Genomic DNA, 16,515 nt, shown 5'->3' on the forward strand with positions numbered 1-16,515 from the left:
ACGGGACAGTCATTCCGAAAACGACAAAAGAAAGACGTCAAAACATCTCTACATGACAAAGAAGGAAAACGTCAATAAAGAAAACGACCTGAATATAATACCAGGTAGGTTGCTAATTATTCATGGTCAACGGACATTATAGATGTTCAACGGTCAAGAAATGTGTATCATATATTGCTAATCTTTTATCGCTGATCCATGTTCTTTCGGTAATTACCTGCTCCACTTCTCAGCTATCAACCACCCCCACCAAAAGTAAAAAACAAAAAACAAAAACAAACAAAGCCAATGCCCAAAATAAGCTTAAAAAGAATAGAAAAAGAAAAGACCACCATATTACCAGTCTAGCAATTAGCTGACCCAAAAACAAATTAAACTAGCATTTATCTAGCAACTGATAAATTGCCCAAAGTACAAAATCAAGAAATCCTGGACATTGAAGGGAATAAAACACTAATAAAGGTTTAGATGCTGATGTGAAGCAGCTGCAAGAATTATAACGTTTACTAGGGGGTCGCCCCAGCAGGCGGCAGCCCTTGGCCTGGTTGCGAGGGCTAGTAGGTCCTCACCGCAGGTCAACTAGGGTCACCGGCCCTCGGCCAGGGCTCGGCGACCCTGGCCAACCCTCCCCCGCCTTCCCAACGATTGCAAGGCGGCAGCAGCGCGAGGGCTGAGCCCACAATTGCCGCCGCTTGTTCATCTTCCTCCTCCTTCCCCCTTTTTTAAAATTCTGTTTAAATTTAATTAAATTAATTTTTATATTAATTATTTACCACGTCAGCAACAAAACGACGTCATTTTGGCATTGTCTAGCCACGTTAGCATACAAAATGATGTCATTTTGCACTAGGCTCGCTGGAAAATCACCATGTCAGTGTTTTGGCCTGACTTTCTCCCTGTTGGCACTTAACCGATCCATTTTCTCTGATTTTGACATTTAAGTGTCACTTTCTTAACTTTTGATACTTAAATGTCCCTTTTGTGCTAAATTTTGGCACTCTAAGTGTTCTTGTGTTCATGAAAATGTTTAGATATCAAACTATGCGGATGGAGATGTGAAGGCGAGGCCTCGTGGTGGCAATGGTTGGGTGGCAACGCGGTGGCGGGTGAGCGGCAGATCTATGAGGCTTGAGTCGGGACGTGAAAATGAGGATACAGATAAAGAAAGCAAAAAAGGGAACATTATACTTGACTCAACCAATGATTGTGATGTGTTTTCATAAGAAGATCTAAACATCACAAATTTTCATCCAAACGTTAGAAAGATGGTACAGTCTCATAAAATTTGTTTGCTTCGAATGTTAAATCCATTGATGGATTCTTTGTCAATCTAACTAAACGAGGCTTTATTGTTCGAATTTACTGTCAATTACCCACTTTGTGAAACTGATAAAGCAGGACTCTGCACAAGATCATGCTTTTGGAATAGCAAAGACTCGGCTTCTTTTCGACATGATCTTTGCCAACTTCGTCCTGCGCTTTTTCTTTTCGACATGATACAAAATGCGAAACAGGGTTTCCTTGGGTGCGGCAAATCGTTGTAACCAAGTTCAAGTGCAGGAAGGATATCGTTTTGTCTTTGTTACCGATTCCCACACGCCGCTTTGTCTCTTATCGATGCTCAGTATTGTTTTTTTTTTTTTTGGTTAAGAGATGCTCAGTATTGTTGATCGGTCGCTTCTCGCATGAACTAAGCCCCCAAGAGATTTCACAGCAAGAGGAACTCCTTTGCATTTGTTGGCGATTTTGACTGCAATCTCCAAACGTACATTTTCTTGCTTGCTGTCTAAAAGCAAGAGGGTGTCCCGAGAAGAAGAAGGGCCTTTAAGTTAAATGCTAATACAAATCCATTAGGAAACGGCTTCGCGACTGTAGGTTGTCGCAACTAGAAAATTTCCCTTAGCGCCATCCGTTCATCTCGTTTCCCGTTCTAAGAGTACAACTGTTGTCCTATTCATCATCCAGTACGAGGAAAAGCTTCTCAACGTTTACTAATTATCTTATAGCAGCTAGTACTGTGATCAAGCTTTGCTGATAGGGTCTCTCCAGACTTTGTCAAGAGCACTTTTAGATCCAAATTATCGGAAATGCATATCCATATAACGAAATGCATACTCAAGACCATTTTGTGGCAGTACACGAATTCAACGAGCAAGGTTTTACCCTAACATCCCATTCCAATCATGGGAAGGCATGTGATCCGAGCTAGCAGTGCATTAATTTTTCATAAGATCAGTCTTTACAACAAAGGGGGAAAAATAATCCTCCTATTTAAAAAAATCAATGTGGTTTTCGCTTCAAGGAAACTCTTTACTAGTCTAGAGGAAAAGATTGAATAATTGACTCTAATTTACAAAAAAAAAAAAAAAGATCCATAGATGCGTCATGATTTCATGCACTATCCATAAATGATAGACAAAAAATTGTTCTAAGGAAATTCAAATCTAGATAATGCTCCAATTAGTCATACAATACAAATAAGGTCCTTTCGCCTTAGAGCAATTTGTTATATAAACAGAAGCAAATCATAAAGAACAACACTCATTCAAGGAAAGAAAAAGTACAATATCGACGGCTATGGATTTCATCCCCGAAAATGAAAGAGATTGACAAAGGATTAGTTGAGTGCATGTCCAAATCCTTGTGGAGATCCATATGCTATGGCAGATAGATCATGGGAGTTCACCTATGCTCACAACAAAAAGGAAAGAAATGAGCTTAGAATAGCTATAACACAGTATTATGGCATTCATTGTGGTGCCATGCAAATTTGTCACTCTTAGATATACTATTAGCTAAGATGCTTTTCATTTTTTAGCCAAATTAATTTTTGTATGGGTGCACAATTTCTTTTAATAAAAAACCATATGGAAGTTTTTGTTTTGTATTAAAATGTGTGGAAAATTTGGTGTTTTTGTAAGTGTTTTTGAAATTCTTTTTAAAGAAAATAATATCATAACTCCAAGGGACAAGCATCCGAAATAACATTTGGAATTCATACTCTTTACATGTTGTGTACACACAACATGGGTAAGCACTTACCGGTTTAATGATTCATATTAGTTTTGAACAGTGTGCTAATGATACTCGAACAATGAATCTTAGTTTACCATTATTCGGTTACATCAAAATGGAGAGTCTACATATAGCCCCAAGCTAAAAACCTATCGCAAAGACACTTAGGCTTTTTGTTTATGAAAAAACACATGAGATTTTCACAAATTTAAAAATAATAATATTCTCATAATTTTCTGAAATTTGAATAAAATTTGAAATTTTAGTGAAAAAGAAAAAAAGTAGTTTTCTACTCTTCCTTAATCAGAAAGGAACAAGTTGTAAAAGTTTGGATGAGAACATGCAATGCTATAATTTATTATATAGGGATAGGTGTATTAGAAGTCTTAATGTTTATTATGAAAATGCAACTTAAATTTTAAAACTCTCAAAAAGTACAATTAAGATCTAAAACTTATTAGAAATGTACAATTGAGTTATAAAACTTTCAAAAAGTACAATCAAATCCTACAACCTATCCAATTTATCCATTCAAGTCCTTCAATTGATTGCATTTTTTTGAAAGTTTTAGAATTCGATTAGACTTTCGTGATAACTTTTATGATTTGATTGCACTTTTTGAACGTCTTAGGATTTGATTGAACTTTCATAACAAATTTTAGGACTCGATTGTACTTTTAAACTATTTTAGGACTCGAGTCTACTTTTGTGATAAATTTTGGGACTTGAGTGCACTTTTAAAAATTTTAAAACTTAATTGCACATTTATAACAAATTTGAAAACTTATAGTGCACTAATCTCTTCTATATACTAATCATATTGGGTCAATATGATATGGTTTATTTAGCAGGAAAAAGAAATTGAAAAGTGCCCATAAGTACTTATAGAACTTCACTGAATGCATTTCGAAAATTTATGGCCTTATTGGGTTCTTCAAAGTTTTGAAAGTTTTTTGTTTGCGCTTTCAATTAAGAGTGGAAAAATGTCCAAATATTTCACAATTGCTTTCTGATATGCTTGGGAAACTTCACTAGTCCTTTTAGGACACTTGCAACAGATTCACTGGATAGATTATATATAATCTATCAACTTGAGGTAGAGCAGCTATATTATGTATCTGGAAATATTTCCAAGAAAAAGAAAATGTATACATGCAAGACATTACAACAGATTGCAATTTCCGAGTAAAAGCAGAAAACTTGATTCCATCACGGGGAATTGAATTTTACCTTCAATGGGCCACATGAAACTGGGAAATTGGGATTTGCTAAAAGTAGTCCAATTTTATGGTTAAAGTTGTCGATATTACGGAAGTGCATATTCCATCATTCTCTTATCCTAGTTTTCATCATGTAAGGATGTTTGGAAAAAATTACATATAAGAAGGGACTCTTACAATATATGGCTTTATTACATCTAAGAATGCAAAGACTGCGTTTCAAGGAAGGAAAATCTACAGAAAATAAACTCAAGAAATCTACTAAAATCTATTAATTTTGCCCTAAAATCTCCCTCACGTTTCGAAAATCTGCAAAATATTTAATTTTATCTAAGATTTTAGTAGACTTGTCATGAGTATAACCCTTAGGTATTAGATGCGACATGAAAATTAGTTTAATGTAAATATAGCATGAATGTACCAGTTTGAGAAATTTTTGTAACACAACGAGTAAATGCAGCACGAGTGTACTAATTTGGAATTTTTTATGGCTTTAACCCAAAAAATATTAGAAGGGAATTTCAATATGTATGACTATATTATATCTAAAAATGAAGAGAAATAAAGTAAAAGGTAGATAGATGCGTACCTAATCATCCTTCCATTGTACATTCCTCGAATCAAGTTTGATTCGAGGGATGTGGGCAATTTTTTGCCAGTCCTCGCCAATTTGGGGCTCGCATCTCTTGCTCAGTTCACCACAATGTTCGATGTATAATTCTGTGAGGGTAGTGAGGGATTGGATTCCATGTGGCATGGATGATAAGTTGGGACAGTGTCCCAAATGGAAAAATTTGAGACGTGTATGATTGGGCAGCCATTCGGGTACAGCAGTCAAGCTCGAGCAATTAAAGACACTGAAGGACTCCAAATTGCAGGCCAGTCTTCCAAGACAACAAAGCAACTCCATCACTTGTTCGCACTTTGCTATTACCACCCTACGAAGGCGAGTCAGTCGGCAAGTTCCTTCAAACAACACTCGTAGATTTTGGCAATCATAGAGATTGTCAACCAATGCAGATTTTCCAAGAATTGTATTCTGCTTTCTTGAAAACTACTTTGCTTTGTTGTTACAGTTAAAGCTGTAAGACTTGAGAGTCTTTTCATATTTTTGGGTAAATTGCCTAGCTCTGAGCAACCTCCCAATTTTAATTCTAGTAAACTTTGTAGCTCGCAAATGGTATTTGGAAGCTTCTTCAATCGCTTATTGTTGGTTAGGTCTAACAATCTCAATTGCTTCAAGTTGCATATGGAACTTGGGAGCTCCTCAAAAGTACCAAATGCCAAACCTAGATATCGTAAGGAGTTACATTTGAAGATGCATGTTCTAGCAAATTCACTAGTAATAACTTCAACATGACGCTTGACTTGTATAATTGCACGTAGCTTCTTTGAAGTTGGCTTTCTCAAAAAAGGTAGGACTCCATCAAAATTTGAGATTTCCCTCTAATGTAGTGCGATCGAGTGAAATGTATTGAACTCCTTCTGGAATCTCTGTGTTATCTATGCCGAAAATAAAGCAATCATGTTGTGCCACACTTGCTGCAAGATAATGGACCAAATCGTGCACTCGAAATGTTAACATTCCCATGTATTCCTCAACTTCTTGGATCAAAGATCTCTTCCATAACTCTTTGATGTACTCCTCACCAACATCTTCCAATTCTAGTGTCTCCCTTGTTGAATTGATGAATCCAAGAGAAGTCCATATATCCACAATAAATGTGCTGTAGTGTTTGGCTTCTCTAGGTAAAAGTGAAAATGTTGCAAAACAACGTTTCAAATGGAATGGTAAATGATCATAGCTAAGCTTAAGTACCAGCAAAATGTCCTTTTTCGTTTCCACTAACTTCCATGTTTCACTATCCCTCACACGTGTCCAATGCTTTTCATCATGCTTCGAATACAAAAGGCTCCCTAGAGTTTTCACGAGGAGAGGAACTCCTCAGGATTTTTTGACAATGTCATTTCCAATCTCAAGGAGATTGGGGCGTGATTGCTTTTCCTTTTCGTCGATTGCCCATTTTATGAACAAGGCCATAGAGTCTTTTAGAGAAAGAGCTTCTAGATTATGCGCTGGAAAGGTACCCATCATGGAAGCGACTTCTAAACTGCGTGTTGTCACAATTACCTTGCTTTCGCTAGCTCCATTGCTTAGCAAATCTCTCAATTCTTGCCATCTATTGCGGTCATTGCTCCAAACGTCATCCAAGACAAGTAGATATTTCTTGTCTTTGATAATGCCTAGCAAACGAGTTTGCAACTGCTGAATATTCAAGTTACTTGAGCTTTGACCAGTTGCATCTTTAATAATCTCTTCAATTGTTTTCTTTATATCGAAGTCTTGGGGAACAAGCACCCACATCTGCAATTCAAATTGCTCTTTCACACTGTCGTCATTGTAGATTAATTTAGCGAGGGCTGTCTTGCCGAATCCTCCGAGTCCAACAATGGGAATCACCGAGAGGTTTTTGTCATTTGCTGACTGCAACAACATCTCAATTATCTTTTGTTTATCAATATCTCTTCCGATGACATCTGATTTGTTTACAAATGAGTAAGTCATCTCTCGTGATCGGGTTTGTGCCACATCATTGTCAGTGCTCCGCATAGTAAGATCGAATTGATCTTTCTCAGTTGAAATTCTAGCCAATCTCCCCCGTATCTCCTTGATCTTATCACTGAGTTTTGCACGGAGTATTAGTGGAATAGAGAGGGAAAAGAAGCGGCATACCTTCTCTTTGACGCCCCCATGACGACTTATCACCTGCTTCCTTAAGGCTTCGCACTCGAATTCATCAAGCACGTCCTCTGCATCAAACAACACATCTCGAAGCCGATCTAACCACACTTGCAGACGGTGGTTCTTCGCCTGCTGCTCCTCCGCATCCAACAAGACTGCATTGATGGCAGTCAACGTCTCTTTGAGCTCGCTAATCTGCTTCTCGACACCATAAATGGCGACGGCTTCTTGGAGGACCAGGGAGGCAATCTTCCCAAGCACCCCCTCTGCGATTCCGGAAAGGAGTGATTCTGCCATAGCTTTCCGAGAGAGAGAGAGAGAGAGAGAGAGAGAGAGAGTGGGCTAAAAAGGTGAAGGAAATTGATTTTTGGCTATTTGGCTTGGGAATTTGATGGTCTAAACACAAGTGTCTCGATGCCTCCGTTTCATATATAATACCATGTATCCCATATGTAATGGACGACTCCACGTCAATGATGGGGGCCTACCAAGAGGACTGCAAACAGTAAATATTGCTCGTTGTTGGTCTAGTTATGCGAGCAAAAAAATTATAACAGCTGCGTAATTCCCGCCCCATCTAAAGTCTAAATTGATTTTTCAAGCATTAGTCATTAACATGATACCAAAATAAACAAAAAAAAAAGTATTGTTATCGTTAATGAAATGTTAAAATTAGGAAACACTGGATGAAAACTTCGGACTTTAGGCACAGGTCCAATAATTATTTGTGGAGCTCGGATGGGCCATGCGTGAGAATGGTTAACTCTGCATATACGCTCATCGTCAGCAAAAGTTGGTAGAGCATCTATAAGCACAACGATGTTGTCCTTTGCTCTTTTTTGCACTAAAGTTTTGCTTATAGTTATAGAAATATTTTTCAATACGAATAGATATTTACTTTTTCCTTTTACCTTTATTGGTTGTCTTTCCAATTTTCGAGAGAGAGAGAGAGAGAGAGTCCAACAGTTTTTTCCCCATCCCCCCATTATCAGATATTGGGTCGGCCATTTCATGGTCATCTCATCCTGAAGAAAAAGGCAACGTAAAAAAGGACGATTTGATTATGTTCAAGAAGAGTATTGCTTCTCGTTAGTCTGGTTTCATACTGAGGCTATTAGCATGAAAATTTTTTTAAGGACCTCCGGATCAATTAATCATGTGTAATTTCCTGTACTTTGTTTTTTCTCTTAGATCATTTGACACTTTCTACTCATCCGAACTTGATTACTCAATTATATTTGTGCGGGGAATCAAACTCCCACTTTCTCATCTGAAATTTTCTAATTCAAACAAAAATTCGAGACATAATTATTTTTTTGAAGCTCTTTCTCCATGGTGTGATTCCTTTTAGTCTGGTCCATGTACCTTGATACTTTCTATGATTTGATTCTTTATCTATCTTCAAAAGTAATAATATAAAACTACTTATGGGAATTATGGGTTAAAATCATGACAAGTCCATCTAGTAGAAAGCTTTTTGAGTATGGATCGCTAAAATTGTATTACATAAGAAATTGGTCAATTTGGATTGGGTCCATGTTTGACCCACCCAAATTTGATCTGATACGCAGGTTTGACATGTCTCGACTATTGAGCTCAAATGTTCACATACATATAGTGGCATCTCCTCAGTTTCTCATCAGAAATTTAGCGAGGGAGCTCCGCAATAATGGGATTGAGTTGCAATAACGAAGTTAAATGGAAACCTCTTTTTTGACATTCCTTTTGCCAGATCAAGTGTCAAGAGTCTCATAGTCAACCAATTCTCGGGGAAGCTCGACCCCATGGGCTCGAGAGAAATAAGCAAGTACCTTAACACAAAATTATGTACAACCTACACGAAGATATTTCTCCCATATAAGACGAACGGTTCCATGTCAATGATGATGACAACCCTAATATAATCCTTGCTAAGTTGCTAATGGTTTTGGTGTCAAGAGATATGGACAACAATGTCTAATCAAGGATGTCTGTCTACATTTCGGATTAACATTAATAGCATATAAAATGAAGGATTCCACGTCAATGACGGTAACAACCCGAATATAATACTTGGTAGGTTGCTAATAATTCTTAATCAAGGGATATGGACAAGAATGTCTGAGCAAGAATATCTCAATGTCTATATTTTCCATCGACATTGATCCCATTCCACATCACTGATGGTAACGACCCGTATATAATATTCTGTGGGTTGCTAATAATTCTCAATAAAAGGATATGGACAAGAATGTCCGAGCAAGAATCTCTCACTGTCTACATTTCACATTGACATCGATCCCATATTAAAAGAATAATATAATACCTGGTAGATTGCTAATTATTCTCGATCGAGTAAAAATGGACAAGGATGTCTACATTTCATATTGACACTGATCCCATATCAAATGAATGATCAACGATGGAAACAACCTGAATATCATTAGTAGTGTCTGTAAATGCTAGTACGAACACCTAGAGGGGGGTGAATAGGTGCAAAAACAAATTTTGTAGAGTAAAGTATAAAATTTTACTTTTAACCCAAGTCTGTTTAGCAATAGACTTTCAAAAGGAAATTAGACTCTAATAATCAAATAGAGTTACGATCAAAGTAAAAGAGTTTAGGGAAGAGAATAAGAACACAAGGTTTATAGTGGTTCGGCTTAATCAAGCCTACGTCCACTCTCCCGCACTGACAACCCACTGGCTAAATTTCACTAAGAATCAAAAGAATCGTTATAGTATCACGTCATTGATTCAACAGTGTAGAGACTCTGCTACACTTTCTCAAGGCTTCACAAATGTATAAACTCTCTTTTGAGTGCAAGTTTACGCTCAACAAATGAATTGACAAAGAACAAGGAGATTCAGACTTTGGAATTTATCTATCGCGCACTACATCAAATAACCAGAGCATCTTCCTTATATACTCCTCCATGCCTTATAACCGTTGGCACCTTCCAAAGGAGTTCTTCCAATCTACCCGTTGGACATAATCAATTAGAGAGATCTTGAGTTACTTAAGGAATGTGACAATAACCCACCAATCATACTTGCCCATACAGTCAGGATCTAGGTTTCCATAAATAGAACCTTCCAAGTATGCTTCGCCAATCAACAGATCCAAAATACTCGAATTAATTTCAAGACGAATAATAGATTCCGAGATGCTATCTCTAGCCGTGAGATCTTCTTCAACTGTTCGAATCAAATTTTTAGAGAAATACTCAATTCTGGATAAGTCTTCTCCGTTGGTTTAGAATCTGTCAATGAGGGCAAACTTTGAGTCTTGAGTTTGGCGGTCCAGCGGTCTTCGACTTTGACGAAAGAGTCTGCAAATCTTCGACTAGGGCTGATGGAAACGTTTTGTCAGCTTCAAAACAAATAATGAAGTTTTCTCCAACAATCTCCCCCTTTTTGATGGTGACAAAACTTTCCTGTAGATTTGGATATTTTTGACCTGCAAGTCAATACTTAAGCAAACAAGGATATCTTACAAAAGATAAATGGATTAGTAAAGATAGTATTGAATTTGCATCGACAGGAAATGTGTTAGTCCTGTAAAAACAACTATCTTTGCCATGAATACCATCAACGCTTAAGTACTGCAAGCAAGCAAGCATTAAACATCAAACAATCCAAATCCAAACCAGTTACATCCAAACAACCAAATAAAAGTAAAGTCAAACAAAAACAAATCAAACAGAAGTCAAATGTGCATCCTTCTCCCCCTTTTTGTCAACATTAAAAAGGTAGAGATGAAAAGAGAAAATGATAAAATCATGATTGTTTTGGAATGCGAACAAGCTGGAAATCTCCCATCGACTGAACAATCCCTTCCAACTTTTTCAAATCCTCCTTCAATTGCGCCACTTCTTCACCCTTGGCATTTGCTTGGACTTGAAAAGCAAGGGCCTGAATTTGATCATGCAAAGAAACTGAAGAGGCTTGACTGGCATTCTGCATGTTCTAAATTTTGCATCCCAAGGCATAAATTTGGCATCACATCTCCATAAGAACATCAAGCAGTCTTCAAAAGTCTGCTAAGTTGTTAGTCTGAGTGCTTGGTTCTGCATGTTCGGCTTGAGGAGTATTGGCAGATGATGACATTTCAGCATGGGCACCCAGATTTTGAGATGAAACCTCATGACCTTCCTCAAGGAATTGAGAGGCATAGACATCTTCTGGATCTGTAAGTGAACGGCTAACATCTTCACTAGTAAAAGCGATTGAAGAGGTACCTCTTTTCTCAGCAGCTCCCCCTGTTACAATGCCTTCAGGCGGTGAGAAGTCCTCTTCATGCTCTGTCTCTTCTTGTTCACCTCTGCCCTCTTCTTCTTCTACAGTTCTTTTTTCCTCTACTTCTTTTCTCATCTATTCTCTCTCTCCACTCCTTTGCTCTGACTCTTCTCTGTCTTGATCCTCTCTCTCCTCTGTCTCTGGAATAGAACGATGTAAGTTTCTCAATGCAAGAGCGGAAATGGTGACATCTTCCTCATCTTCTTCATCCTGCAAAATGAGTGCTCTTCTTTTCTTGGATGGAGCTGCCATGGGCTCATTCCCTTTCCGTTTTGCAGCCTAAGAAACTTGGTGAGTCTTGATAGGGTTTTCTCCTTGAATCGCTCCAAAGCCTTGTTCAGCTCCTTTAGACGCATTTTGCAAACCATTTTTAGTCCCACCACCATTTGATCACAGGTTCGAACACATAGAATCTTGGGAGGCTGAATATTCAAGTGTCTAAATAGCTTAGTAACAAGTGCTGAGTAAGGAAGTTGGCCCTTGTCTTTCACCATCGATTTACACATGTGAAACATGATTGTGTGTGGAAGAGAGAACTTTTTGCCAGCGTTGATAGCATACATCAGCTTTGCTTCTGAGTTGGAGACATCAATCTTCGAAGTCGATTTGGGTCTAAGGAAATTGATCACAATCTTATGAAGAAAAATATTTGAGGCATTCATCCTCAAGTATGAAATTCGTCCTTCCGCCATTCCATCCCGAACAAGCTTTACCGTCGCACGACCAACAAACACACTAATTGATTGGAATGCCCTTCTTTCTACTCCAATCACATCAGCCAATGTGTCCATGTCAACGATACAGTCCTGGTCTCGAACACTAAAAGAAAATCTATTCGCATCCAAGAAACTCAGATTAGAATAGAAATAGGCAGTAAGTTCTGGATGTACCTCTGTCGTCTCAGAACAAAATCGTTCAAGTTGAAGTAGAGTGAATTTCTCTTGCAGCTTCACATTCAGAGAATCAAGAAAATCAAAATCCACACTTCTTGGGTTGATCACCCCTCACTTTAGCAACTTAAAGTAAAGTTGATTGTGTTCCTCCGAACAAAACAAATCTGTTCTTTTGCTCCGAATATTCGCCGCAACATCTTTTCTAGGCTTAAAATGAGTGTACATCTTGTCATCATCATTCCCATCAGGTTGACTAAGACCTCCCACACGTGGATCGCTTGGAATATTTGCAAATACTCTTTCTGCCGACCCCGCATGAGCAACTCCCAATCGTTCCATTGTTCGCAAAAAGTGGGTTTCATTTCGATACCCTTTCCCTTTCAAAATTCATCAATATAGTTCAAGGGAGTACCTCCCTTCTTCAAGGCAAGGTAGAGCTTAAAGGTAAAAGCGGGCTTTTGAGTTCTTACAGGTTCTGCCTCTTCAATGATTTCTTCCTCCGCTTGATGATGAATATCCTGAGGTCTAGCTTGAGGAGATTGACGCGATTGAGAATGTTGTGGGCTCTACTGCTATCTTAGAGATTCTTCTTCCTCGGTGATGTCAAAATGCGTAGGACCCCACGCATATGTTGTGGTCCCCTGTTCGCAATCCTTGAAGACTTTCTTTGGAAAGACATTCTCGCAGTCTTTGAGAGATTCCAAACTCGTTTCGCAAGAAAGATGAAAACTTTGAGGATTAAACTAAAGGGTAAAAGAGAGAAGATGATGTTCTGTGCTTTCTTAGGGTTTTGAGAGTAAAGAAAACAAACAGTATATAAAGCAATCAAAGAGAAGTATACGAAACGTCGTAAAAGGAAAAATAGAAAATGCATTTTCAAAAAATAACTTCCTTTTTGAAAATAAATAACTGTCCCTTTAAAAGATAACTTCTTTTTCGAAAAGGGGTGATTGCAATAATCACAAAAATTGGGAAGGATAACATCAATCAATTACAGATTAATAGACAATTGTACCTTTTCGATTTTTTATCCGAGAGATAAATTTCTAAAACAGAAATAACTTACAGTCGATTCTTGATTTTATGAGTCTAAGCATCTTTAGACTTTTTATCCCCGAGTCTAAACTTCTTCAGACTTTAAGATATTGAGTCTGGATCAAATAATCTCGAATTGACTTTTCTCCAGTGGCTTTGTAAAAATGCCCGCTAGCTGATTCTTTGAGTCTATGAATTGAATCAAGATTTCTCCATTTTGAACATGATCTCTAATGAAATGATGTCGAATCTCTATATGCTTTGCTCTTGAATGAAGAATTGGATTCTTGGTGAGATTAATCGCGCTGGTGTTGTCACATTTGATCTCAGTGTATGAATCTTCGATTCCAAAGTTTCTTAACTATTGTTTTATCCACAAGATTTGAGAACAACTTCCAAGAGCCACATACTCTGCTTCTACTGTTGAAAGAGCTACAGTGTTTTGCTTCCTCGAAAACCAAGTTATTGTCCTGTTACCAAGCAATTGACAAGTGCCTGAGGTGCTCTTTCTATCAACTCTGCATCCTGCTAGGTCTGCGTCTAAGTATCCAAGGAGAGTAAAGTCTCATTCTTTAGGATACCAGAGACCCAAATTAGAAGTTGTTGCAACATATTTGATGATGCGTTTCGTAGCACTTAGATGAGATTCTTTGGGATCCGATTGAAATCTAGCACATATACAAACGCTAAACAAAATGTCAGGTCTAGAAGCAGTGAGATAAATAATTGAACCAATGATACTCCTGTATAGTTTCTAATCAACTTTCTTTCATCTTTCATCTTTGTCCAGCTTCGACGAATTTGACATTGGTATATCAGTCTTTTTGCAATTCTCCAAACTGAAATTTTTAACAAGTTCTTTAGCATATTTTTCTAGGTGAATGAAAGTCCCTTCCTTCAATTGTTTTACTTGAAGTCCAAGAAAGAATGATAGTTCACCCATCATGCTCATTTCAAATTCATCCTGCATAGTCTTAGAGAATTTCTTGCATAGATTTTCGTTAGGTGATCCAAAAATAATATCATCAACATAAATTTGAACAAGTAAAAAGTTTTTGCCTTCTCTTTTGATAAATAAGGTAGTGTCTACTTTACTTTTAACAAAGCCATTTTGGATTAAAAATTTACTTAACCTGTCGTATTAAGCTCGAGAAGCTTGCTTTAACCCATATAGCGCCTTTTTCAGTCTGAATACAAAGTCTGGTTTCCTTGGGTCTTCAAAACCGGGAGGTTGTTTCACATAGACTTTCTCTTGGATAAATCCATTTAGGAAAGCACTTTTGACGTCCATTTGGAATAATCTGAAATTCTTATAACAAGCAAAAGCAAGTAATAATATAATTGCTTCTAACCTTGCTACTGGTGCGTAAGTCTCATCATAGTCTATCCCTTCTTCTTGCGTATATCCTTTGGCCACGAGTTTTGCTTTGTTCCTTACGACTTTTCCTTTCTCGTTAATCTTGTTCCTGAAAACCCATTTAGTTCCAATGATAGATTTACCTTTTGGTTTAGGAGTCAATTCCTAGACATCGTTGATACTGAATTGCCTGAGTTCTTCTTGCATAACTTCAATCCAGCTTTCATAAGTTAAGGCTTCCTCTATGCTTTTGGGTTCTATTTTAGAAATAAAAGCCATAGTGCTAGACTCTTCACGCCTTTTGGATCTTGTACGAATCTCTTCATCAATGTCACCAATAATGAGTTCTTTGGAATGACTAGACGTGTGCTTCTAGTTGCTAGTCAGTTTGACAGACTGATCTTTTTCTTCATTTGATTCCTCAACGATCGTTTGTTGCTGATCTTCTAAAGTCTAAGCTACTTCTGGTGATTTAGACTTTGTAGAGTCTGGAGCAGGTTCAGATTCTTCAGGTTGAGTCTGAATCGATTGATTTTGTATAAGGTCTTGAAATTTGACATTCATCGATTCCTCCATCGATTGAGTCTTTTTGTTGTAAACTTTGTAAGCTTTGCTGGTGGTTGAATATCCAAGGAAAATGCCTTCATCTGATTTTTCTTCAAACTTACCAATTTGATCATTTGCATTTTTCAAAATAAAAAATTTGCATCCAAACACATGAAAATAGGAAACAATTGGCTTCTTTCCTTTGAACAACTCATAGAGAGTTTTCTCCAAAATAAAACATTTGCATCCAAACGCATGCTGTAGAAACTGCCTCAGCCCAAAAACGAGAAGAAATGTTGCTTTCAATTAAAAGAGTTCTAGTCATTTCTTGCAACGATATATTCTTCTTGTCCACAACTACATTCTGCTCTGGAGTGTATGGTGAGGAGAACACATGCTGAAAGCCAGATTCATCACCAAATTTAGCAAAATCTTGATTTTCAAACTCACTTCCATGGTCTATTTCTATACTTGAAATAACATACATTTTCTCATTTTGAACTTTCTTAGCAAATTTTATAAAAAAAGAAAAGGTTTCAGACTTACTTGTCAGGAAATATACCCAAGTGAATCGCAAATAATCATCCACTATTGCTAGGCAATATTTCTTACCACCAATGCTCTGAGTCCTAGTTGGTCCGAAAAAATCCATATGTAGGAGCTGCAGTACACGATTAGTGGAAACTTAATTTATTAGTTTGAAGGAATTTCTTGCCTATTTTCCCAACACGCATGGTGTGCATAGATAGGATTTTTGGTATGTCGGGTTGGGTAGTCCACGAACAAGCTTCTTTGCAGAGATCTTGGCTATTGCTTCATGTTGATGTGGCCAAGTTTTCTATGCTAGAGATTAGCTTCTTCTTGAATTGAAATTAGACATTGGGATTCCTTCTTGAAAGTTGATTTTAAAACTTGTGTCGCACGGTTAGTGATACTCAACGAGTTTGGTTGAGTCCTTCTACTAAGGAAACATGACTGATTGTGAGACTTCCAATCTTTACGATTCTGTATCCAACAATTCTGCCTTTGCTATTTCCACCAAAAGAAACTTTTCCACCATTAACTTCCATAAGCTTTATGAAACAACTTGAGTCTTCTGTCATATGTCTTGAGCATCCACTATCCAAGTACCATTTGACCTTTTTCTTGATAGTGACCTACATTCAAAAAAAAAACTCAAGCTTTCTTTGGTACCCATACTTTCTTAGGTCCAATGGAGTTAGTGCAATATATGGTCTTTGCCCAAACCTTCTTAACGGGTTTCCAAATCATAGGACATTTTTCTCAAAATGTTCTGAGATGTTGCACTTAGAATATTTAAAAGTACTGTGGCCTATAGGTTTTACAAAGACTTTTTGGAAATGATTTTTATAAAAATATTTTGTGGGTCTTTGTTTAATTCTTTCCTTTACTTTAGGAAAATCAATT

At 37.4% G+C, this 16,515-nt stretch overlaps 1 protein-coding gene across 1 annotated transcript; it reads right to left on the reverse strand.

Moving 5' to 3' along the window:
- Positions 1–2,525: 2,525 nt before the first annotated feature.
- On the reverse strand, positions 2,526–7,334 carry LOC104427489 (disease resistance protein RGA2). The gene is made up of 2 exons (XM_018864872.2): positions 4,825–7,334; positions 2,526–2,686 (listed from the first exon to the last, which is right to left on the reverse strand). Exon 1 carries the CDS (start codon positions 7,273–7,275, stop codon positions 6,181–6,183), a length of 1,095 nt encoding a protein of 364 aa, XP_018720417.2. The 5' UTR covers positions 7,276–7,334; the 3' UTR covers positions 2,526–2,686; positions 4,825–6,180.
- Between the last annotated feature and the right edge of the window lie 9,181 nt (positions 7,335–16,515).

Source organism: Eucalyptus grandis, chromosome 11, assembly GCF_016545825.1.
Source record: "Eucalyptus grandis isolate ANBG69807.140 chromosome 11, ASM1654582v1, whole genome shotgun sequence".
Lineage (NCBI taxonomy): Eukaryota > Viridiplantae > Streptophyta > Magnoliopsida > Myrtales > Myrtaceae > Eucalyptus > Eucalyptus grandis.